The sequence below is a fragment of the Amborella trichopoda genome, chromosome 9, assembly GCF_054954075.1.
Source record: "Amborella trichopoda isolate Santa Cruz 75 chromosome 9, AtrichopodaSantaCruz75HAP2 v2.0, whole genome shotgun sequence".
Taxonomy (NCBI): Eukaryota; Viridiplantae; Streptophyta; class Magnoliopsida; order Amborellales; family Amborellaceae; genus Amborella; species Amborella trichopoda.
This window is the reverse complement of record NC_142344.1, coordinates 36156538-36183241: the sequence shown is the minus strand read 5'-3', so window position 1 is coordinate 36183241 and position 26704 is coordinate 36156538. Positions and strand designations below refer to the sequence as shown.

The 26704-nt window shown below is 37.4% G+C and overlaps 1 protein-coding gene across 1 annotated transcript; it reads left to right on the top strand.

Annotated features, from left to right (window-relative positions):
- Positions 1 to 1062: 1062 nt before the first annotated feature.
- PAD2 (proteasome alpha subunit D2) lies at positions 1063 to 24374 on the top strand. The gene is given in 3 exon segments (XM_020675119.2): positions 1063 to 1293; positions 18572 to 18993; positions 23606 to 24374. Coding segments are annotated over 3 exon segments (741 nt in total). The 5' UTR covers positions 1063 to 1120; the 3' UTR covers positions 23752 to 24374.
- The last annotated feature ends 2330 nt before the right edge of the window (positions 24375 to 26704 follow it).

The following is a 26704-nucleotide window of genomic DNA, read 5'->3' as shown; positions in this document are numbered from 1 at the left end:
ATGGCGGCCTATGCAGCTCTCGTTGATGAAGCATACCCCCTCCACATTCTTTGAACTTTCTCTCTCCTATTTTCTTTCTCTCTCTACCCCCTCTCTCCCACACCCAACAAAAAATGGACTTCTTCGTGTTTTTAGTGACGACGACTCCAGTCCTTACAAGATTGCAGGGGACCTGCTTTCGACTCTCGAGAGCAAAGAAGAGGCAGCAAGAGTGAGCAAAAAAGAAGCCAAGGAGCTGAGATCTTGTCTGAAATTTCTGGTTCCCTTGTGCCCTAGAGAGAAGGAGCATGATTATGATAAATTGGAGGGACAAAGAGATTTAGGGAAAATATAGGGATGGAGAGATGCAGATGAGATGGGGTGGTGGCCTCCGTTGCCAGTCATGGAGCTTGGTCGCCTCGCGGTGGAGTCTGGTGGGGATCCGGGTGCCATTTAGAGGGCTTAGAATCCCACCATGATTCCTGTGAGCGCTCCCAGTTTCTGTCTCTATATTTCATTTTTTTGTCAACTTGTCCAATTTTTCCATATTTTGTCTTTTTCCTTTTTAAATCCAGATGCCAGAAACCACCAAAGCCACCTCTAATGATTCAGCCACCACGAGCGGCCACCATCTGCGCTTCTCTCTGCCTTCTCTGCACTGTCTCATCAATACCAGCAATAGCATTCATGGTCACTGCTCATAGCTCGGGCTAAGTTGCAATTTATGGATTCAACCTCCAAGTTGACTCCAAATGGTCAGGTGAGAGATGGCGTTTAGATAGAGACCGTGATGTGAGAAAGAGGGATAGGGTGTCATTTCAATATTTATTTGGGTAAAAATTTTTGGGAAAAAGGATCCGGGGGTTAGTTATGAGATAGAAAATATGAAAACTTTTGCATACAAGAAATATTCTCATTTCCCGGTCCCAGAAGCCCGTCCTTTTCAGTCGCCCATCCTTTTAAAAGGGATCACTCCGTTCTCTTAACAAAGCAAGTAAAAACTTGTTTCTCAAGCTCTTCTGCATTTTCAGTAGCTCTCTTGTTTTCTTGCTTTCCCCTCTGGTTGTTCCCCTATAGAGAGATAAAGAGAGAGATATGAAGGATTCTCAAGAGAGTGACAGAGAGAGAAAGAAGAGGAAGTATGGCTAGATATGATCGTGCGATCACTGTATTCTCCCCGGATGGGCATCTGTTTCAGGTGGAGTATGCCCTAGAAGCTGTCCGCAAGGCAAACGCTGCGATAGGTGTTAGGGGCATGGACACCATTGTCCTTGGTGTCGAGAAGAAGTCCACTACTAAGCTATAAGACTCTCGGTAAGTTATTTGATCTCTTCTTCTTTTTCTCTCTTTTGCTTTGCTCATGTCAGTTTATTTCTTTCTTCTGCCTATTGAATTGCACTATGTTTTGAATCTCCCTGCTTTGTCATGATTTTCTTCTCTCTCTTGCTTTTTGCTGGATTGTTGGGGTTTGTTTCATCCATCTTATAGGAATTTATTATGCATCAATTGTCTTCTACTTGATTGTTGGATTCCATTCCTTTGGTTTTTATTTCTTATTAGTATGGTTTTCTTCTTCGTGGTCTTCTTCTTTTGTCCTGCATTGTTTCTAATGTATTCACTCGGGAGTAATTTTCTTATTGAAGTTTTACCTTTTGAAGTGGATGCGTGTTTGTATAAGAGTTTTAGGAATTCATTATATTTTTCCTGCTTGAATAAATGATGTTTAAATATTTTGTGTAGTGTTAGATTATATTCCACTATCAAATTAAGTTCTTTGATGGATTTGCAGATTATATAACTTTTTTATTTTTTTTTGAATTATCTATGGGATTCTGCGTTATATTGCGTACCGGGTGTCTGAAACATTAAAGAAATAGAGGAATGTTTTGGTTCAATTGTTTGACGTTGCTAAAATACAACAAGGAGACGTAAATTTCTGATTTCCATGAATTTCAAAGAATAACAAATAGCCTTCAACTTCCATAAAAAAAAACCAAATAGTCTTCAACTTGCTTCTCTAAATTGTAATAGTGAATATCTGAAGGAATGTATGGGTATATATATGCAAACATGTAAAATGCATGACAACTAATAACAATATCAGCATGTGGCCAGTTCAAAACGGTCAAGGATTTGTTTAGAATGACATAAAACAACTATGTGCAGTAAGAAAATTTCTCACAAGCTTTGTTATTTGTTAGATTGTCAGAGATAGTGGGGTTTTATATGAGATAGAGAGAGAAGGTAGGGGGAGATTGTGAGAATAAGTGGGGTTTTATATGATGTAGAGAGAGGAGGTAGGGGGAGATTGGGAGACAAAGCGGGGTTTTATATGATATATTTAGAGAGAAGGTAGGGCTATTGCATATTTTTAATTGATATTTTAACTCTATTGCAAAATAAAAAACTGACATGTACAAAATGTTGTCATTGTCAAGACCAAGATTTGAACAACATAATGAATGGAAAAAACGAAACTGTAAGGGAAAATGCATTGCAAACAATTCTAGCCTATAGATTCCCTCTTTTGTTTCTCTCCAAAGGTTTCTTGTAAGTGTATAGATCTGTCAAAACATTCATCAAAGTAGTGAACTATCCCAACAATATTCTAAATTGTGATAATGAATATCTGAAGGAACCTATGGGTGTATACAAACATGCAAAATGCATAACAACTAATAACAATATCAGCATGTGGCCAGGTAAAAAAGGTCAAGGATTTGTTTAGAATGACGTAAAACAACTATTTGTATTAAGGAAATTTCTTACAAGCTTTGTTATTTGTGAGATTGTGAGAGAAAGTGGGGTTTTATATGCAATAGAAGGAGAAGGTCGGGGGAGATTGTGAGAGCAAGTGGGGTTTTATATGATGTAGAGAGAGGAGGTAGTGGGAGATTGTGAGAGAAAGTGGGATTTTGTATGATATAGAGAGAGAAGGTAGTGCTATTGCATAGTTTTGATTGATAGTTTAACTCTATTGCAAAATAAAAAACCGACATGTACTAAATTTTTGTCATTGTCAAGACAAAGCCCGGAGCAACATGATGAACAAAAAATTGAAACTATAAGGGAAAATGCGTTTTAAACATTTCTAGCCTATAGATTCCCCCTTTTACTTCTCTCCAGTTATGCTCGAAGGTTGCTTGTAAGCTTATACATCCCAACAAGATCGGTGTTTCTTCCCTTGCCATGAGATAACATTGGTTGTCAACCTGCCCAATGATTTCTTGTCACCTTGGATAAGAGCAATATAATGATATTACCTTCATAGGATCAGTCGATTCAGTAACCCTTAGCATGTGATTGTAGACTCTCCCATATGGTTTCAGAATACCATGCCAATACTAGGATGGCCTGGATTTCTTGTTGACCTACCATCAGAATTAAGTCTGGTGGTAGCTTTTTGAGAAGGTACCCAATCTCTTGTTCTAGTTCGTCTTGGCTTATAAGTGAAATCAGGGAGTGCCGCGGGTTTGTAAGTTGTGATGTTGAGATACCTCATGATTCCTTTTTGGTGAGTGTCCATGCTATGGTTTGAGCTGTTGTACATTCTACCATCTTAGAGGAGTTTGAGGTACTGCTGTCAAATGTCCTTTTGTTTCTCTTTGTTCATAAAGTCCAACAAATAGCAGCTATGCATAGTCTCCATGGCATTTGTTATCTTAAAGGAAAGGGCCCATTCTTTGAATAGGGCATCTACACTATCCAGTGTTATCCAAGAGAGCCCAAAGAGTTCCAAAAATTGTGCCTTAAGCTCCCTTACAATATCATAGAGTAGGAGAAGGTGATCAACCATCTCTTTGTGGTTTTGGCACATGATACATCTTCTAGGGATTTGTAAACCCCTATGTTGCATATGAGCTATGGTAAGCTGCATGTCAGAATGGCAAGCGGAGCAAAGGCTTAGGCACGAGGTGTTGCCTTTAAAAGCCCATGACACAATGTTTTGCTGTAGGTTTGGATCCAAAATACTGTGAAAACTCCTTTACTGTGAGGGTTCCAAATGATGTAATTTTCAGTATTTTTGGGCCTCAAGGTCTACGAGGAATGCCTCATGGTCTCTGAGATTCCTCGTAGGCCCCTTCATACATATTAGTAATATAGGATTTGGAGTTCGCTGCGATGGCAAAAATTTTTGGAGAAGAGTTTGCTAGAAGGACCTTCCCAATCAGAAAAAGATATTTCGAACATCTAATATGCCTTCCTTTCCTGACATAGGATCTCATTAATGGCATGTTTGGGTTGTGTGAAAGCAGAAGGGTATGTTTGGTTTCTGTGAAAGCAGTCACCATGTAACTGTTTTCAGATGAAGCCTACATTACACATGTTTGGTTCGCACAAAATATGCAACAACACATCACATACGGAAAGTTTTTAGCACAGAGTAGCATGTTCCATATGAAAGCAACTCCTCACCACAATAGTTGTGTGGCAACTTTTTGTGAAACCAATACCTAGCAAACCCAATTTTTAACATTAATATCCACTCAAGTATTTGACAGGTCTGCCCGAACATGACCCTCGCCTCTCTCTCACCTTCACATAAATAGTGTTAGCAATGGGTCGGCCTAGGTCTGGGTCCTTATAGGGCTGGCCTGCACTTGGCCGAAGGGACCTTGGCCTAAGCCCAGCTAGCTCTCGGGTCACATATTTTTTGGCTTAGATCCTTTTTTTTTTAATGCCAGGACAACGAGGCCATTCCGGGCCATACACGCAAACAATGTCTCTCTCTGATCTCTAAACCCTCGCCCAATGCTCCCCTAGAACTGGTAATGAACAGCTAGGATTGAGCCAGGCCGACCTTGAAAAGCTAGGGCTTGGAACACAAAATGTGGCCGGAGGGTGGGCCGAGTTGGGCCTACGCCATGGCCATGATAAACCCGCCCAGTTCGGTCCTCATGCCCTTTTTCCTTATTCTATTCTTTTGGTTTTTCTTTTATTATAGTTAGGTAGGGCTAGGGTCGGGCTTGTATGGCTTAGGCTGGCCCTATGGGGGGCTAGGGCCAGGCCTGACCTGTTGCCAGCCATACACTCTTCTCTCTCGCAGTCGAACATGCGAAATTGAATACACAAAAGTTTTCCTAACGTGTTGACCAAACGTGGGATAAAATAGGCGTGAGAAACTCCGTCGTGTGAACTGTTTGCATATGTAAATAGTCTTACATTAGCAATCTGTTTCACGTGAAGAAAACATACCCCAAGTTTGAAAATTTGTCTGGAGTGGAGAGAATTCCTTTACATAGACCTCAAACCCTTGCTCCCATGGGCATTTGTTTTAATGACACATCCTTTACCATTTGAACTATATTTGTGCTCAACAAGTTTCCTCCAATAGTATTCAAATGCCTAAGCCTTGTTGTACCTCTGCAACTTGCAAGCCTTATAAGACCGACTGAGGGCCGTGCAACGAAATGGTGTTTATGCTTGTTTGATCTTCTCTAAAGAATCTCCCCCGTCATGCAATTCATTTTTTCCTGGACCGCCATAGGCATCTTGAACATTGAAATATGATAGAGCATCTTGAGAATTTATTTTCCGCCTTGTAATCCTAGCTTTTAGTTTAGGGAAATTTATCCAAATACCTATGAGAGACAAACTATTTAACATTCTACCTATTTATTTTTCTTTAATTTCAAAATATCCATAGAAAAACACATGATTATGAGCTGGAATAGTTTGCGAATGGGTGAAATGTTGGACAGTTTCTCTCCTATTGGTATTTTGATAAATTTCCCTTTTGTTTATTATATTGACATCCATTCTAAAGTTAGGGCTAGCAACAGGCCAGGAATGGGCTGACCTAGCCCTGGCCTGAGCTTGAGCCCGAGCTCGCGCCTAAGCACAAGCCTGGTCCAGGTGTCTATAGAGTCAGCTAGGGCTTAGCCTAGCCCAAACCGGGCCCTTGCCCAGACCCAGCCTTGGCCTTGTCCAGTTTGGGCCTAATAGAGTCAAATGAAAATAAAATAGAAATGAGGCAAAAAAATAGGCCCAAGTCATGCCGGATAGGGCCCGCTCTGGTCTTGGTCCTGGCCCTAGCTAGCGCTATATATAGTCCCCATTTTACTCAAGAGTAGTATTTTGACCTGCATCACAACCCTATATATAGTCCCCATTTTTGGGTATGCATGTATTGAGCCACCCAACTTGTGGGTTGCCATTTTTTGATAATGATTTACCAATTATAATATGTAATACAAGTTCTATATATATATATATATATAATACTTAAAATCACTCATGAGTGAAGTTCTCTAGTCTCACTCATGGCTCATCACTGTCTAAAGTTCATTAGAATGTCATGAGTCATGATGATCTGATAGTTTACAAATCGAGTTAACCTCAAATTTTGTAGGTTTGTGTGTTAGTGAGGCATACCTAAGTAAAATATAAAAATAATTCAGTTTAAAAATAAAAATAATCCCTATGAATATTTTAGGGATATTTTTGCCATTTTATTTTCTGGCACTTATTTTTTTAATATTTTATTTTTGTGTGAGATAGTTAGAGATGTATATGCACCAAATTTTAGATAAATCGGATTTGTAGAAAAATATTAAAAAGCTGTAGTTTGCATAAGGTTTTAACGTTAAACAATCAAACTAAGGTGCACCACCAAATTTTGTCATAAGATCTAATTTTGGTGTAAAAAATTCGTAGGATGGCTCGAGAATCCATTTTTATCTCTAACTCTAAAATTTTAGATTCCAAAAATGGTTTTAATCAAGTAGATCTATAAACACATGAAAATCTTGAAAAGAGATGGTTCAAATAATGTATTGCAAGATGCACTATTTTTGGGAATTGAAGTCTCCCCCCGTCCCCCCCCTTTCATATTCATACATCTCAATAGCGAGATGATCCACTAGAGGGTTTTCCAACTTCAAAACAACCTTTTACGGTAGATGTTTAAGTGCTCCTTAATTCTACATTTTATGGTTGCATCCTTTTTGTAGACAACCCCCTAAAAATTCTGGCTAAGGGAAATCCTAAAATTCAGTTTTTGCTAAGATTTGAGCAGATGTCATCCCAGATATTAGCGCAGATCGGAGCGTAAATACTTTTATAAAATATTTTCATATTAAAATTCAAATACTATTGGATTGTCATGGCTGTTTAGACTTTGGTCGGTGATAAGTCATGAGTGAAGTATGTAGAAATTCACTCATAAGTGTTTGTAAGTGCTATCCATATATTTATATATGGGTTATGTTAGGGTGCTCACACTATAGAGCATTTTGTAATTGTATTCAACAAATTTTGGACATTTATATACCCTTGTTTATAATACAATATTTTTTTTAGTTAGGGTATTTTTGGTCATTAGGAAGGGTGTGATGTCACGCACATCGGGTGTGACGTCACCCACATCGGGTGTGATGTCACCCACATAGTGTATGTGGGTGACGTCACACCCGATGTGGGCGACATCACACCCGATGTGGCTCCTAATGACCAAAAAATACCCATATTAAAAAAAACCTCTATGTACAAACTAAGAGTAAGTGTCCAAAATTTGTTGAGTACAATTATAAAATGCTACATAGTGTGAGCACCCTAACATAACCCTATATATATAATATATATATATATAGAAGTGATCTGATGCAACCGTTGTATCATACTATGATGAAACGGTGAGTTGGCTAAATTTTAGCCATTGGATTCTTGAGCAATCCAACGGGTGAGATTAAGACCTATCTTTGTGTGCCTCTATCTCCCACTCTTCTCTCCTCACTGTTGCCTCTCTCTTGTTCTCTCCCACCTCTCTCTCTCTCTACCAACACGCTTTCCTCTCCCTTCACTCTCCTCCTCTCGTGTTCTACTCTTGTCCCTCTCTCCTCTATCTTCCTCTCTCCATCATCTCCCCTGATCTTATCTTTCTCTCTTTTTTCCTCTCCAAGCTTTCTCTCTCTTCTTTCCTCACTCATTTTCTTCCTCCATCTCTCTCATTGCTACCAAAAAAGAGGACTTCAAATCACCAGCAAACTCAGAAGCTCCAGATAGCCAAATCAATATGGCTTAAGAACCTCGAACAAATCAACGATTTTGGTGTAGAAGGTGCATTTAGTTCCAAATAACCAAATCAGGGCTTTTGGTGTAGAAGGTGCAATTTTTCTGCATCTTTCTTGTATTTTCGCCAAATAGCCAACCCAAAAGTCTTCTTTTTTTGGGAGCAATGAGAGAGATAGAGGAAGAAAATGAGTGAGGAAAGAAGAGAGAGAATGCTTGGAGAGGGAAGAAGAGAGGATCATGGGAGATGATGGCGAGAGGAAGATAGAGGAGAGAGGGACAAGAGGAGAAGACGAGAGGAGGGGAGTGAGGGGAGTGAAGGGAGAGGAAAGCGTGCTGGTAGAGAGAGAGAGAGGTGGGGGAGGATGAGAGAGAGGCAGCAGTGAGGAGAGAAGAGCGGGAGATAAAGGCATACAAAGATAGATTTTGGGGTTTCCAAATTAATATAAAGTAGGTCTTAATCTCACCCTTTGAATTATTCAAGAATCCAATGGCTAAAATTTGGCCAACTCACCGTTTCATCATAGTATGATACAACGGTTGCATTAGATATATATATGGACAAAATATGAACAGTGTTTTCACCCATAGGCTTGGCGCCATGCAATTTTTTTGGATGGTGTGGATTAAAAGACGTCCGTTGCAACGGACATAGGATGTCCGTGGTGGTATTTTTTCATGCAAAAAGACAGGAAACTGCCACGGCTCCCGTAAATCCGTGGCAGTTTTTAAGGCAAAACCACAATGGACATAGTATTATCCGTGGTAGGGTGAAACAATATTCAATTTCGCCCATAGGCGTTTTTAAGAGTTTTTCTATATATATATATAGGAGAATGATTACATGCAACTACAATGGTTGTATAGTAATATAATGAAACAATCTTCAAAAACCATGTTAGCACCATTTGTTTGACCCTAATTTTTAAATATACACTCATTTCTTTACACTGAACAATAACAAAAAAAACAAAATTTGAAAACACTTTAGAGAGTAATTTTTTAGCCCAATTAACATAAGCCGTCCATTTTTTTAAGATGCTTAGATCTAGGCCTTAGAAACATTTTTTCCCTTTTCAAGTTTTTTGGACATCTTTGTTATCATTAGATGAATAAATGTTGAAAAAGAAAAAAAATGGTTTTGAGTTCGTAAAAGTCTAGATCTTGAAATTCACCAAATAGATGGTCTAGGGTCATTGTTGGAGGGGACTAATTTTAACCATATCTAGGATGCAAATTGAATTTTTTTTTTTTTTTTAAATTAACTATTGGGATGAATAGAGGGTATGTGCAATTTTGGGGTCATAAAAATACTACAAACATGTTTTTCTAGAACTGTGGTTTCATTACATTACTATACAACTGTTACATGAAATCATTCCCCATATATATATATATATATATAATCATGGTTGTGCGACCCTCATATGACAATAGTTGCTTTTCCTTGTAGCCAATCTTCTTTGGACCCCTTTAATAATTGTATACCATAGGAACTTTCATGGTTTTCCAATGCATAAATGTAGTCCCAAATATCATGTGCTTACCTTCCATTTCTTGGACCATAGTTGTTGGGAAGGGAGCGAATGGGGAGAGAGGTGTTGTGAAAGGCTAGAAGATTTTCTTGGTTGGTAGCATTGTCTATAGAATGCATAGATCCCTAAATGTTAGGGCTTGAGATCCCTAAATTTTAGGGATCTCGATCCCAATCTTATGGGGATCTTGATTTCGACCTTTTGGGATCTCAATCCCAATCTTTTGGTGATCTTTCTCACATACTCTTTAAAGAAAGGATCTCGCTGTTTATAACCAGTAAGCAATGCAACTATATTAGAAGTATAGGCTACTATTTGAAAGCTTATCTGAGGTCTTGTATCTTATTGCGTATTACCTAGGTCTTGTGAATATCTAAAGGAAATAGACTACTATTTGAAAGCTTATATGAGGCGTACCTGGATATGATTTGTCGACTTGGTTCCAGACCAGGCTGGGTATCAGTAGAGTCTGAGAGAGGACAGTTGTGTACATTAAACTCCAGAAGCCAGGCATGTGTTCGCTTGGATCCTTCTGTTTGGTACACCCTAAATTTGACTCTGATAGCAGTTCCTTTGGAACCTTGGTCATTAAAGGTCGGCCATGTTTTAGAGATATGTTTGAGGGTTTTGTCGAAGATTTACGAGACCTGATTGGATTTGAGACTTGACTGCAGTGGTGATGCCATTCTTGTTCTGTCTGAAAATTTTATTGATGCAATTCTCTTGGCTGTTGACTGGGGGAGGGTTTTGCTCAATGTCATGAGGGTTGACAATACTTCCCATTCTCTTGTGATTTGCTTGATGTCATTATATGTTTTTGTAGCTCTGCCAGGACTTCTTCTCTTCTTGTACTTAGAGAAGCTAATGATATCCATAATTGGTTAGTGTGGTAAGTTAGTGGCCTGAGCTCTCTTGGGATGGCATGGTTGTTAAATTTGGAAATATTGAGACCCACTTATCAAAGGAAAAAGTTTATATAGAGCTGAGGTTCTAAACAATCAAATTAGAGCCCACCTCAAAAATTTCACTAGAAGAGGGTATTTTGATGCCCAAATATCCTCAAATTGATCATCTCAACATCAAGATGCATGGACATGAGAAAAAAAAATAGATTTCAAGTTTTGGAAATAGTGCATCTTGTAACGCATTTTTGGACCGTCAATTTTCAAGATTGTCGAGTTTTTCATAGATCTCCTCGATCTACACTATTTTTGAAGCTTTAAATTTTATAATTAAAGGTGAAAATACATTTTAAGTCTTTCACAAAGATTTCCAGTATTGAAATGACATTTCTTGACACTATTTGAAGGTGCGCTTTACTTTGATTGTTTAGCGCCACGACTCTATACAAACCACACCCTTTATCAAATAGAATAGGGCTTTAGGGATCTTGTGAGAGTTGGCATGGTTGCTGCACATGGAGCATCTGGTTGTTCATTGTTGATTTTTCTTTTTCTTTTTTTTTGTGTTGGGTGGTGGGGAGGGGGGGGGGGGGTAGTTTGGGTGTGTGGCAACATTGGAGTCAGGAGAATGGGCGTTATTTCCTTGACAAAAGCAGCTGAAAGTCTTGGCCCTCTTTGCAAGGGCTGCCTCTAATGTACTTTGGATTGGTAGGGCTTAATGAATGTACTGGAAATGGCATCACTGTTGGAGATAGTTACTGTTCTTATAATAGGGGAGGTTATGGTTTTGTCACTGCAGTTAAGGGTTTTCGATGTCAATATGTTGACATCCTTCTTTTGTTGAATGAGGTAAATTTCATTGCTGACCTCTTCAAGGGCTTTTTCCTATAATTTTCTCATAGGATTCTTGTCTTGAGACACATTGAAAGGCCAGCTAGCTTGCACAAAGCTGTTGAATGTGCAGTGGGTATTGGGGATTGCAACTGGATTTGTGGCTTTGATTTCCTCTGAGAAATAGTAACCATCTGATAAAGGTGTGGGAAAGGTGGAATCTACACTGAAATATTTAGAAAATGGTAACCCTAAAGCAAAGCTGTCCCATTGTGACTGCTCTTGATAGTTACAATCTTGCTCTAGCTTCTTAAACTATTTTATGGAGTTTTCTTATTGAGCATTTCTAAATGATAAGCATAAACGAAATCTGGTATCATTTAGTCCGTGTCTTGTCAAGTACTTCCAGATGGCTTCCATTTTATTGGCATTGTTTGTGACTTATGTATGCATGTCAGCTTGTATAGAGGCCTAGACGTGTTACAAAAATGTAAACGCATGGTATGCATTGCTCAAAAAAGTTGACCGCCCAATGCGTAGGCGGTCTAGAAGGCCTGGGAGATGTGCCCAGGCTTAGGTGGCCAAACTAGGTGGCAGTGTATGAAAGAGTGCTAGCGGGTCCTAGGCGGCTTGGAGGGTCCAGGCCGCCCAACGCCTAGGCCTGGGCGGCTGCTCAGTTAAAAAAAAATACCAAATACCATAATCCAAGTTGAAAAAGAAAAAAAGGATAAACGTCGAGAAGAGAATTTTGATAATCCATATTGTTAAAACAGTAAACTGTAAAACTATACAAGTGTAGGATATAAAAGTCAACACTCAACACAATAGAAATATATAGAAAATTAGAAAATATACAGTCTAACAAGAGTCAACACAACAGTCAACAGTCAACATTCAGCACCGAGAGGCAAGAGTCTTAAGTCGTCATCATCATCATCATTATCAGAAAGAATATCAATAGGGCATGTCTCATCATATTCATAAGAGTCGAGGCCATCATCATTAGAGTCATCTCCCTCTTCAATATAACACTCGTCCTCCTTTGTTTCTTCTGAATCTATCTCTTCCTCCACCTCTTTTTCTACCTTCCTCTTACCAGTATGTGTAGTCTGTGCATATGAGGCCCTAGGAGTCTCGGCTGCACTACCATTTTTTTTGTGCGTCTTTGAACTCAAATATTGTATAATTTCCTCTCTGGTAGCCTCAGGAACATTTTTACATGGGGCAACATCCCCTTAATACCAGCAATGTGTTTTTTAAATCGGTAAATACCCCCATTAATATCCTTTCCACAGTAATTACATTTAATGCGATTTTTATCACTTGGATTCAGGTTATAACCATACTTCCCAACCCGGATCACCACTTCGACTAGAACCTGGAGTAGATACTTCAATAGAACAAGGCTTATTTTCAACTTTTTCTGGTTCTTCTAAATTCAAAAGATGTCTATTCTCATCCCGAACTGTTTCAGGAACTTTTGTACAAGAAACAACATTACTTCTAACACTAGCAAGGTGTTTTTTGAATAGGCTAATACCCCAATTGGTATCTTTTTTCACAAAAATTACACCTTATACAATTTTTATCATTTGGTTTTGGGTTGTACCCATACTTCCAACCCGGATCACTTCTTCTAGAAGTAGCAGAAATATATCTATGACAAGGATTTTGTTCTTGTTTTTGTTTTGCATAGCTTATATTGCTTAATTTCCTATCTGATAGCTTCAGGAACATTTTTAAACCGGAAAGATACCGACAATATGGTTATTAAACCGGTTTATGCCTCTTTTTGTATCTTTTTCACAAAAATTTCTTATAACACAAATTTTTGTCATTTGGATTCTGGTTGTATCCATATTTTCAACCCGGATCTCCACTCCGACTAACTCCTGGAGAAGACTTCTCAAAATAAAACAATCTATTTAAAAAATAAAGTTTTGCACTTACTTTGATTGCTCGAACTCCAAACTTTGGGACACTTCGATCCAATGAAATGTAGTTTTCTAGAGGTTTCTTTCTCTCTAAAAGGGGTTCTTGTGGGTTTAGGTTTCAAATGAACCTAAAACCCCTTATTCTAACCTTTTATATCTTTTAAAAAAATAAAAAAAAAAACAAAAAAAAAATTTCCACCTCTGGGCAGGGCGCAGGCCCTAGGCGGCCGCCCAGGGACCACCGCTTAGTTTGGCCACCTAGGCTTGGGCGATGCACCCAGGCCTTCTGGACCGCCTAGGCTCTGGGCGGTCTACTTTTTTGAACAATGCTAGGCGGTACGGAACCCGCTTAGGCGGTCGCCCAACGCCATCCCTGTGCACCCAGGGCCTGTGCCTCGCTTCAGGGGGAAATGAGTTGTTTTTTTTGTTCTATTGAGTTTGTTTGAAACATAAAGGCTTTTAAGGATGAGTTTTAGGTTCATTTGAAACCTAAACCCACAAGAACCCATTTTAGAGAGAAAGAAACCTAAAAAAACCTATATTTTGTGATTTTCATTGGATCGAAGTGTTTCTCAAAGTTACGAAAAATAGATCCAAACATCACCCATGTAGATTAGATTTAGTTTTGGATGTTTTTAATCCTATTAGAGGGTGTTTTTGATTATTTTAAAACTAAAAAACATACCAGAGGTGAGAATTTGGAGTTCGAGCTATCAAATTAAGTGCAAAACTTTATTTTTTAGATTGCTTATCTTATTTTGAGATGTATTCTTCAGGATCTAGTCGAAGTGGAGATTTGGGTTGAAAATATGGATATAACCCGAATCCAAATGACAAAAATTGCATTAGATGGAATTATTGTGAAAAAGATACAAAATGGGGCATAAATCGATTTAAGAAACATCTTGCCGGTATTAAGGGGGATGTTGCCCTTGTAAAAATGTTCCTAAAGGTATCAGAGAGGAGATTAAGGAATATATGAGTTATGTAATATAAAAAAAGGAACAAAATCCTTGTTATATGAAGAGATCTATTTCTGATTCTTCTAGAAGAAGTGATCCGGGTTAGAAGTATGGTTATAATCCAAATCCAAACGATAAAAATTATATTAGGTGTAATTTTTGTGAAAAAGATACCAATAGGGGTATTAACCGATTCAAAAAACACCTTGCCGGTATTACAAAGAATGTGCCGGTATAAAAAGAAATGTTGCTTCATGTAAAAAGGTTACTGAAGCTATTCATGATGAGATTAGACAATTTTTGAATTTAAAAGAAGTAAAGAACCAGAAAAGGATGAAAATGAGCCTTATTCTATGAAAATATCTTCTCCATGTTCTTCTATAAGTGGTGATCTGAGTTGAAAGTATGGTTATAACCTGAATCCGAATGACAAAAATCGTATTAAATGTAATTATTATGAAAATGATACTCATGGCGGCATTTACCGGTTTTAAAAAATACCTTACCGGTATTAAGGGGGATGTTACCCCATGTAAAAATGTTCCCGAGGCTACCGAGGAGGAGATTATACAATATTTGAGTTTAGGGAAGCACAAAAAAATAGAAAAGGGTAGAGCAGCCAAGACTCCTAGGGCCTCATCTGCACATACTTGTAAGAGGAAGGTAGAAGAAGAAGTGGAGGAAGATGGAGATTCAGAAGAAACCGAGGAGGAAGATGCAGATTCAGAAGAAACCGAGGAGGACGAGCGTTATATTGAAGTGGGAGATGATTCTGATGATGATGGCCTCGAATCTAATGCATATGATGGGGCTTACCCTATTCCTTCTGATGACAATGATGATGACTAAAGACTTTTGGTGTTGAGTGTTGACTGTTGTGTCCTAGACTGTATATTTTCTGACTATTGTGTCCTAGACTGTATCTAACTTTTTCGTGTACAGTTTACAGTGTATTATCAGACTATCAGTGTATGCTTGTATGGTTTTACTGTTTTAGCGTTGAATGAAAATATAGATTCTAGTTTTATGGATTATCAAAATTCTCTTCTCGACTTCTATCTATTTTATTATTTTTATTTTTATTTTCTTGCAACTGGGCCGCCCAGTGTTTGGGTGGCCGCCCAGTTTTTGGGTGTCCGCCTAGGCACTGGGTGGCCTGAACCCCCACGACCGCCTGGGTGCTGCCTAGCGCTTTTTGAAACGCTGATGGTATGTATCTGTATCTGATATATTTGTGTATGTGTATGTCTTTTGTCCTGTAGATTTTTGTTAAAATTGAAACTAGATGTTTCATGGTTAGGTTGAACTTCAATTTGTACACTGAGTCGCACAAATCAGGTCATTTCGTTATTCACTAAGGGTGTGTTTGAATGGATCATGTATGCCACAACATTGTACTGTGGGTGTTTGGTGTGGCCCCGGATTTATGGTAATCACTGTTTTTTGGCATGAGTGTGAAACTACTGTAAGGTGTTTTATGCGGATGCCCAGTGGAGCAGCTTGGTGCAAGGACTGGTAGTCCACTCACAAAATTGCTCTAACATGTATTTTGTATGTTCAATTAACTATGTTTTTCTTTCTCGAGAGCTGCTGCTGCTGGTGGCTGCATGGAGTAGGCAAACATGGTTCACACTCTTTAGAAGCAAATATCCCTTCCCAGACCTTACCATTGGATGATGTAAATGACAACGTGGAACATTTGGTATAAATCATGTTCTGTGTATTGATGGGCCACATAAGGTGTGTGGCATGTAGTGTTCGAAAATTCGGTCGCCCAACCGCCTAGGCAGCCATTCGCCTAAAATGCCTAGGTGGAGCCTAGTTGGGGCACCTAGGTTGCTTACGTCTAGGCACCCGGCAAGGCGTCGCCTAAGCGCTACCGTCAAAGCAGCTGCTGCCTAGGCCCCCCACCTCGATGGAGGTTGTTGAGGGCAGAAAAATTCCGTCGGTTATTGTCAAAATAATAACACCCCCCCGCCAAAAGTAGGGAAAAGGGTTTTGGGCATAGTAATCGGGAGTGCCCATGTAGGGGTCCCCTTTCGTCCCGGAATCTCGATCCCGCGCTCCGAGTGACCGGATCTCGATTCCAAGCACTTCCTTGCTTATTCGGATCTCGTATCTGGAGTTATCGAAATTCGATTCCTATTATTTGGGAACAAGGTCCCTAGCAAACGGGATCCAGATCCCATGCCCAAGATCATGGCCCCAATATCATTCGGAACCACGATTCCATCATACCAAGAACTGAGTATCCTATACCATGGGAGTGAGGTGCACCTATAAAGTTTTTTTATTCGTGTATGGTATTCTATTTTCCTCAATTTTTCTACGATGCATGCATTTTGCAATGACATTTTTGTCCAATTTTAAAGAAAGGCAACTAGAGTAGCAACACGATTGGAAGGAGGTTCAAAAGTTAGCCTTCCAATTTATTGAACACGATCAATACACTTCATTACGGTAAAAAGGATGTGTTACACAATCTATTAATGTGTTGCACAATCAGTTAATGGTGCATTTCTAACGAAATAAGGTAATATTATATACAAGTCTCCAAGTACAGTCAAAATGGGCTACACATTGTAAACCATAATTGTATTGTAATACTGAACTGATCATGTTGTGTTTGTGTACCATCGTTATGTCGATGTTTATCTGCTTAGGTGAGATAAGAAAGGGTGATAGTGGGTGGATGGCCATTGGTTGTGGCATGTATACCATTTGTGTGTAAAGAATATGAATCCAAATAATGTTAAAGGACCTGCAGCCCCGAACACTAAGAACTCACACCATCTTAAACACTCAATGACTTTTCTTGTCAATCTTCTAAAGTTAATCACTGTAATCCTATAGGCAAAGAAGGGAAAACGAAAAACAATGATGCAACCATATCTTCATATTCATATTTGGGATGACATTCTTGGGCATTAGGGTTGATTAGAGCACAACGTTGGTAGAAAAGATGCATAACTTGTAACACTTCACTCCTCTATCCATTCCCCCTGCTCTCGTTCCCACTCTCTCTATCCACCCAAGAGCCCATTATTAGCATACCAAAAAATGGAACTGGCTCTCAGTTTACAATATACTTGAAATAATGAACTCCGAAGACCCTGATCCTAAGAACGACACAACGCGATCCCGTATGGTATGAAACCTGCTCCCGTCCATATAGAAATGCGCTCCCTATAAGTCATGAAACTCGTTCCCTTCCCCAGACCATGTATGGAGCTCTCTCTGTCGTCTAGGGAACTTCGAGATAGACTCGCTCTACGCTCTCGTTCCCAGAACTCCTCACTTTCCCGTTCTCGGTAACTATGGTTTTGAGGGACATTCTAAACCCTCAAAACCAAATCCGTACCATCTAGAGAGATAAAAACTCCCCAAAAACCTCGATTTTGTGATTTATAGAAAGGTCGATAAATTTTTGATTTTTTTGACTTCCTCCGAAATCAAAGGTAATGCTTCGTGGTAGTTTTCGACGCTTCTAGTGGTCATTAGTGAAGACTTTTGGCGATCAAATAGATGAGGTTTGGACCGACATCATTTTCATTTTGATATTTTTAGAGCATTATGCCATTATGATATTTGAATAAGGGTTTTGATTTTTTTGCTATAACGTATAGTTTTTAATTATTTGATTTTTTTTTTTTTTAACTTTTGTTTCCTTTTATGATATATTGACGTGTTTGTAGTTGAAAGATTGATTTTTTTGTGATTAATTGATTATTAACTTGTTTGGAAGATGAAATTGGTCCCTTATCGAATTCTTTTATGAATAATTGGTTCTTATTTTATACAATATGTGATGTTTTGATATCCTATTAGTTTTGTTTTACTTTTTTGATATTTTTACATATTTATAGTTGAAATATTTACCAATTTGGACTTATATTTTGTGAATAGTCATAAACTTTGGATGAAATTGATAGTTTGTGAATATTTGATATGCAAAACCAAATCTTATAGATATTAATTAATAAATTTATTATTATAACTTATATCTTAATTCTTATCTGAATAGTCCCTACCCGTCCCTGTTCCTGGGCGGTTGGGTGGGCGGGATCGGGGCCGCTTAGGCAGCCAGGCCCCTAAAATGCCCAGGCGCAGATTTGAACATTGGTGGCATGCATATAAATAACTGCCATGTACATAGGTATGTTAAGCAGGTGGATGCAAACACACATATGAATGTGTGTACACTATTTTTGATTTTTGTGTAATTAACATTGTTTGATGTTTGAGTTCTACCAAATTTGTCGTGCTGTGGTTCGTCTTTTCTCATGTGCGAAGCTACCATAGTGAGTTCTATTTTAGAGTAAAATTGAGATTCTAGACTCCAATATATCTTTATTTTTGGGAGCAGGGAATGATAGAAGTCTTGTGCACTGATGACTTTTAGCTTTGCGTTTATGCAGATCTGTTCGGAAGATAGTGAGTCTCGATAACCACATTGCATCGGCCTGTGCTAGACTGAGAGCAGATGCACGGGTTTTGATCAATAGGGCACGCATTGAATGCCAAAGTCACAGGCTTACTGTTGAGGAACCTGTAACTGTTGAAATAACACGTTATATTGTCGGTCTTCAGCAGAAGTATACACAAAGTGGTGGTGTGAGACCATTTGGACTTTGAACTTTAATTGTGGGTTTTGACCCGTATAATGGTGTTCCTTCGCTATATCAGACAGATCCTTCGGGAACATTTTCCTCCTGGAAAGCTAATGCAACAGGGAGAAACTCAAATTCAATGAGAGAATTTCTGGAGAAAAATTACAAGGAAGCTTCAGGGCAAGAAACTATCAAACTGGCCATTCTTGCGCTTCTTGAAGTAAGCTGCTGTCTTTACCTTTTGATATGTTTAACAAGTCCTTATCATATTTTGCATATTTTTTTGGAAGTAACTGTTGAATATTCTTGTATAAAGGGCACATGATAGTCTTTTGTTGTTAAAACTTTGTCAAGTGTGCAGTATTCCAGCCACTCTTCATTGGGTTATTAGTAAATGGTCAGTCCTTCCTTTTTTGTATGGATTCTTTGGAGCATAACTTATGTTTAAACTTTAGACATCTCTTTAGACATCTCTATATGAATGGCATTAATGTCTGGGCTGCATCACTTGTTCACAAGAAACATGATTTCGAAGGACCACTTGTGAACACTTTGTATTATAGATTTGTTTGATAATATTGTGATCAGCTTCAGAAACTCACTATTTCGAGTTGAACCATACTTTTCTTTTGGCGAAATTTATGACTGATCTTCAACATTGTCAGGAAACCCTATTTCATAGACACGTCCTAATTAACAATACAATGTGCTGTGCAAGCGTGTGGCATGTCATGGTATTCCTTGTATTTTGCTGCGATTGCTTGGTGCTTATATAATGATACATAGTTTGCTCAATTTAACAGGTGGATGCTGTGTTTGTTATTATTTATGATTGGCATTTGATTTGCTGATTTTCTGTCATTTGATGATGATGTTGAATGCCTTAATAAAAATTGCTTTTTATGGAGAAATGCATCTTCTTCAAAAATCAAGGTATTACTATTTGTCTTGGCAAAAATAGCCCAGTCCACAAAACAATTTTCCAAATGATATAAAACTATCATATATTTATGTAAGTTTTTGCCAAGGCATATCTTTATGTTAGTTGTTTCTTTTGATTGCTTCAATAGATGTTTTTGACATGGCATATCTTTACGTAATTTGTTTCTTTTGATTGCTTCAGTAGATGTTGTAAAGATGATTGAACTTTTGTTTGTGTAATTATTGTTACTTGTTGCTTATGCTTGATCATCATTATCGTCTGAGCTTTATCCCAACTTTCTAGGGTTGGCTACACGAATCTAGTTCTGCCATTCACCATATCTTTTCTTACTACTTACATACAATGTTCTTTGGGGCCTTCCCCTTCTCTTCTAGGGCCTTCCATTTGAACCAGATCACCCCTCATAACTAGTGCTATTCTAGGTCGACGCTGTACATGACTAGACTACCTAAGTCTGCATTTCTTCATTTTATCATCTATTGGAGCTACCCCAAAGTTTCGTTGAATGTATCTATTCTGAATTCTATCATTCTTGTTTTGTTACTCATCCATGTCAACATCCTCATCGCAACTGCTCTCATTCTATAGATATGTTGTTTCTTTAATGTCCAGCATTTTGTCCCATAAAGCATGGCCAGTTGTATTTTATAGAAGTTCAGCTTCAATTTCATTAGTATGAGATGATCACGTTAGACTCTAGAAACACATCTCCAGTGTGACCCTCCAACATGAATTCTATAAGCAACTTCTTCTTCAATCTTTCTTATGGATTATCGACCATGACATAAAAAATAACCTCTTTAGGTACTTTCCAGCTATCAATCTTATTTAATTTCTCATTTCTGCTCCTATTATTACTAAAATTGCATTTCATATATATTTGATCTTAGTCCGGTTAAATTTAAAACCTTTAGATTCTTAAGCATCCCTTCAGAGTTTGAACTTTGCGTTCACGCCATTTCTAATCTCAGCAATCAAAATTATGTCATTCACAAACAAAATACACCTCGGGACGTCATCCTGTAGATGCCGAGTTAACTTGTCCATAACCAAAGCAAAAAAATATGGGCTCAACAATGACCCCTGATGTAGGCCTATTGGCACTTATAGCTCACTTGTCTCTTTACTAGTTTTCCTCATATTAGTTGGCTCTCCACCATGTAAATATATCCTTTTGAGATTCCTTTCTTTTCCAACACTCACAAAATATCCTTTTCGTATTCTTTCTCTAAATCAATAATAACCATGTGAGGTCTTTTCTCTTCTTCTTAAATATCTCAATCAATTGCCTAAGTAGGAAAATAGCCTCAATGATTGACTTCCTTAGTAATAAATTCAAACTGATTTTCTGATATACTTGTTTCATGTCTTTGTCGTTGCTTAGTTGCTCTCTCCTGTAGTTTCTAGTGTGGCTCCTAAGTTCGATCCCTCAATAGTTCGTACAATTCTGTATAATCTCATTTGTTCTTGTAAATAGGTACTACAACACTTTTCCTCCATTCACTTGACATTTTCTTTATTCTTAAAATTTTGTTAAACAATTTGGTCAATTAGAATATTCCAATCTCTCCCATGCACTTCCAAACATCTATTAGTATACCATATGGTCCTAAAGCCTATCCTATCTTTATCTTTCGTTAAGCCTCTTTCGCTTCAGAGATCTTAATCCTATGAAAGTATTTATGACCTTTGGCCTCATTTATGTCAATGGTTTCTCCTAATGCTGAGCTCCGAGTGTAGTCGTCATTTAAGAATTTCTGAAAATAGATTCTCCACCTTTCATTGACCTCATCATCTTCACCAACACCCTTAGATTATGCATTTAACATGATTTATGTCCCTACACTTCCTCTCATTTTACCTTATGTTGTCCCCAATTTATTGTATAGATCATCATATGCTTTAAACTTTGCTTTATTATTTTTTCAACATTCCTCTTGGCATTTCTATATTCTTGTAAATAATTTCTATTATTTTGCCAAGCATTGTAATATTATTGCTTTTCACTAATAGCCTTTTGAACCTCATTATTCTATAACCAAATTTCCTTATCTGAAATTTTTTTCCCTCTAGGTTCTCCTAAAACTTCTTTAGCCACTTCTTAATACAATAACCCATCTCATTTCTTGGAACATTAACTTCAATCCTCAAAATGTTCTCCTAAAACTTCTTTTGCCACTTTCTTAATACAATCACCCATCTCATTTCTTGGAACATTAACTTCAATTCTCAAAATTTTATTCAGTCTTTCATCAATTTATTCTTAAATAAGTAATTTTTTCCCTTTTTAAGTTCCACCACCTAGTTCTTAGACACCCATTAATGTCGCTCCTCTTCCATCTCTTAATGCAAACATCCATAACCATGAACCTATGTTGCGTGATCAAACTCTCTCCTAGGATAACCTTGCAATCTTTGCATGATGCTTGTTTTGCCTTTTTAACTAGAAAAAAGTCTATTTGATTTTTATATGATCCACTTTTGTAAGTTATTAATTTTTCATTGAACTTTTTAAAATAGGTGTTTGTCATTATTTGATCGTAAGCCATAGAAAAAGCAAGAGTAGCATCACCTATCTTATTGCTGTCTCCAAATCCATCCACCATGTACGCTTCCATATTCTCTACTATTTGGTCCTACTTGACCATGCAATTCCCCTCCTAAAAGAGTCCTCTCTCCATTTGGTAATCATTGGACTAATCCATCCATGCTTTCCTTGAATTGTATTTTAATTCTATCATCTAATTCTACCTGTGCCGCATAAGCACTAATTTCATTACTTTCTCTCCTAAGTTTAATTAATAAGAGCCTATCACCTACTCCTTTAGCATCTTGCTACTTTATCGTTTAAATCTTTGTCTATCATTATACCTACACCATTTTTATTATTATCTTTTTCTATATACCGAAGTTTGTATTCATTAATTTCCTTAGTTTTTGTTCTTTTCCACTTGATTTCCTATAAACAAGTTTTGTTAATGCTCATTCGTTTCATTGTATCCACCAACTCTATACTCTTATCTGATAGAGTTCCTACATTTCATGTGGCTAGACGAATCCTATTCTCTTGGACTAGCTTCTTTGCCCACACTCATCCAAAATGACATGGGAACCCTTGCATACTTATCACAGCAACCGGGCGGCGTTGCAGCATGTCGCTTTTAGGGAACAACCTAGTTTTGTTTATGCTTGATGTTCCTGTAAAAATCATGGATTGGGATGCTCATTTCATTGTGAGAGGTGTCATGACTCATTGAGGAGTGACATGATTATTTACAGGATGTACTACTAGGATTAAAGAAGTGAAGTGATTAGCAACATTAAATGAGTGAAAGGGGCGAAGTGGAATTGACAATTGCCATGGCTTTTCTATTGGACACCTTACATGCTACACATACATTTTTTTTTTGTGGTATTAAGGGTGGAAATGGGCCGGGTGGCCCGTCCCGGTCATAAAGGCCCTAAGAAACTAGGGTCTGGGCCACAAAATGTGGCTTGAGGTCCGGGTAACCACGCCTGAGGTTAGGGCCAGGATGGGCCTGCGCCAAGGTAATTTATAGGGGAAAAAACAGTAGGTACTATTTAGCTTGTGAGTCATTTTTACCTAATATAAGTCCTTTCTCTCTTACACACACACGCATGCACACACTGGATATAGTAGTCATTTTATGTAAATATAAAATTGTGTGGTTCTATAAATTTGTGTTTCCTTTTCATGTTTGGTTTGTATGTTATTTTTCATATCAAACTTGGTCTCTGTTCATTATTGAAATTAATCTTCCGGTATGTTGCTGATTGACTCGTTCCATTGCTATACTAATTTGAAGATGTACCATATCACATTGATATTCATCTCATAATTTTTGACTGGCATTTGTTGATCCTCAGGTTGTTGAAAGTGGGTAAAAACATAGAGATTGCAGTGATGACCAAAGAGGGACTGCACCAACTTGAGGAATTAGAAATTGATGCTATTGTTTCAGAAATTGAAGCGGAGAAAGCAACTGTTGAGGCTGCCAAGAAGGGGTCCCCAAAAGATACCTAACGGAATTTTGTTCCTTCTCTTAATACTGTATTGTGGTGACTGCCTTTTTAGGTGTTTTGATATCCTTTCTAATTAACAATTGCTTTCATTTGCTGGAGTTGGGGTACCTGAAAAGTATAATTGGCGACATTAAGTTACAGTGAGATACTTTGGTATGAATCCATTCCTTCTTCGTATTCAACATTCTGTCATGAAACTTCGAAAGTTGGCACTCAGGAATTCTCAACTTGTTGCAAATAATATTACTAGTGCCCTACCCCAAATTATGAGATCTGATGCAGGCCAGGATGATGTTCTCATGCACTCACTGTGTGCATGCACTTTCTTTACTCTCCTTATGTGGATCGGTCACTTTTGAGGGGGAATGCACAGTCCGATCTGGTCAGATTGGCGGGTCTAGATGACATTGCACCATTTAGTGGGACGATTAAGACAGCATGATGATTGCCTTTATGTGAAGGGAAAAGTTTAAATGCTGGTTTATTCAAATGTGGCCTCCTTCCAAAAAATTGGCCTTAAGAGATGGTTTTACGATTTAAAAAGCAAGTTATTTTAGATGTATTTTTGCTTTGGATCATAATATTATAGTTCAAAAGAATAGTGCAGGTCTGATGATTTGCAAAGAATTACGTCAGTGGTCCAAAAGTAAAGTATAAAATAGTTATTTACATTTTTTTCCTTCCAGATTCGTGATCCGTGGCTGAGATTATTGACCCATGAAATTTAAGTTCAAAGTTTGTGTCCATGATGAAATTTGGAAATAGTCGTCATTTAAGAAACACACAAAAACCCCATCATTTTGTGAGTATTATAATACCAGTCCGCAACCAATAAAGACCATATAGTTCGTGTTAAGAGCATGTCGTATATTTATTTCCTTGTATGGATGGAAGACCAACTTGACCTTGGCTCGAATCTGAGCCACCAAGCGGGAGTTTAGCTCAGGAAGCTTAGCCTAGCCAAAAATAAATCACGAACAAGGCAATGTACTCTATAAATATGGGATTGCATACAATGAGATCATTTACTTTTGATACAAGGTAGTCACAATTATTTACAATCATTTGATGTGAAATTTGATAGCTTGGATGTGTCACAAAAAGTTCGAGAATTTTTTTTTTAAGTTTTGAGTTGGTCAATAGAATATTTACAGCCACTCAATTTTACATCCAATGGTTAAGATTAATGTGACCATCTTGTATCAAAAGTAAATGGTTTTATTCTATACTAAAACATATATATCATAAATAAAATACCTTTAGTTTCTTGTTTGAGGCGAGGTTAATATATAATGGGAAAGTATATAATGAGGTCATTTACCTTTGGTACAAGGTAGTCACAATTAATATTGACCACTTGATGTGATATTGGGTGGCTGCAGTTATTTTATTGACCAAGCTCAAAGTCCAAAAGAAATTTTTTCAAACTTTGTGACACATCCAAGCTATCAGATTTCACATTAGATGGTTGTAAGTAATTGTGACCTCCATGTATGAAAGATAAATGGTCTCATTGTATACAATCAGATATATTATTTAGTATGTAGTATATTATTTTGATATATTATACAATATAATATATAATGTATAGTGTATAAATAGTTTATTAAACAAGCTCAAGGCCTCACGTTTAGCATGTCAAAAAGGTTGAGCTTGGCATGTTTATTGGCTGGTTCAGCTTGGCTTGGCTTGGCTCATTGAGTTTAACAAATAGTGCTCAAGCTTGGCTCATTACATCATAGACTGAGGTTGCTCATGGGCTAGCCCCGCATTTGAGTTTGAATTATAGGGAAGGTGAGCTTTAGTAGTTCTTTGGGTGGGTGTTCTAGAGAGAGAAAAACTATGTTTTAGGGCTTGTAATGGAGAACTTGTAAACCCTAGTATTTTCTATATGCTTGTATGGTGTTTTTCTGATAAGGAAAAGAATGTTCTACGGATGTAGTAATTTGCTGAACCATGTAAATCTTGATATTTTGCTTTGTTTTATTCTTTATACTATTTTTCTTTCCATTTTATTTTATCCAAGCCTTGGTTTTTATCATATATATGGAAAACGTTTATATAAAGTTGAGGCAAAAAAAAATCCAATTAAGGTGCACCTCAAAAATTCACTAAAAGAGATTTTGTTTCGATGCCAAAAAAATCCTCGAATCGATTATCTCGAGCTCAAGATGTATGAATAGGAGAAAAATGGTTTTCAAGTTTTGGAAATAGTGCATCTTGTAATGCACTTTCTAGACTATCAATTTTCAAAAGTCTTCGAGTGTTTATAGATCTGCTCGAGGTACACTATTTTTTAAGCTATAAATTTTATAATTACATATGAAAATAAATTTTAAGGCCATTACAAAAATGTTTAGGATTGAAAACAAAATATTTTAATACTACTTGAAGGTGCGCCTTTATATATATATATATATATATATATATATATATATATATATATATATATATATATATAAAGCAATGATCTAATGCAACGATTGTATCATAGTATAATGCAACGGTTGTATCATAGTATAATGCAACGACACTTTTAGAAAACCATGTTTGTGGTATTTGTATGACCTCAAATTTTGTGCACACACTCTCTTCATCTCAATAATCAATCGTCCCCACAAAAAATAATTCAATTTGAACCCTTTCAAAAATGAATCTAGACCATTCATTTTGTGAATTTCAAGATCTTAGCTTTTATGAACTCAAAATAATTATTTTATTTTTTAACATTGTTCATCTAATGATAATAAAGCCATCCAAAAAAATTGGAAATAAAAAAATTCTTCTAAGGCCTAGATCTAAGCATCTTACCAAAATGAACGGCCAATGTTAATTGGGCTAAAAAAATACATTTTAGGTTGTGTTTTCAATTTTTTATTTTATTTTTATTTTTCATTAGAATGAAAAGAGTGTATATTTCAAAATTTGGATCAAACAAATGCCTATAAGATGGT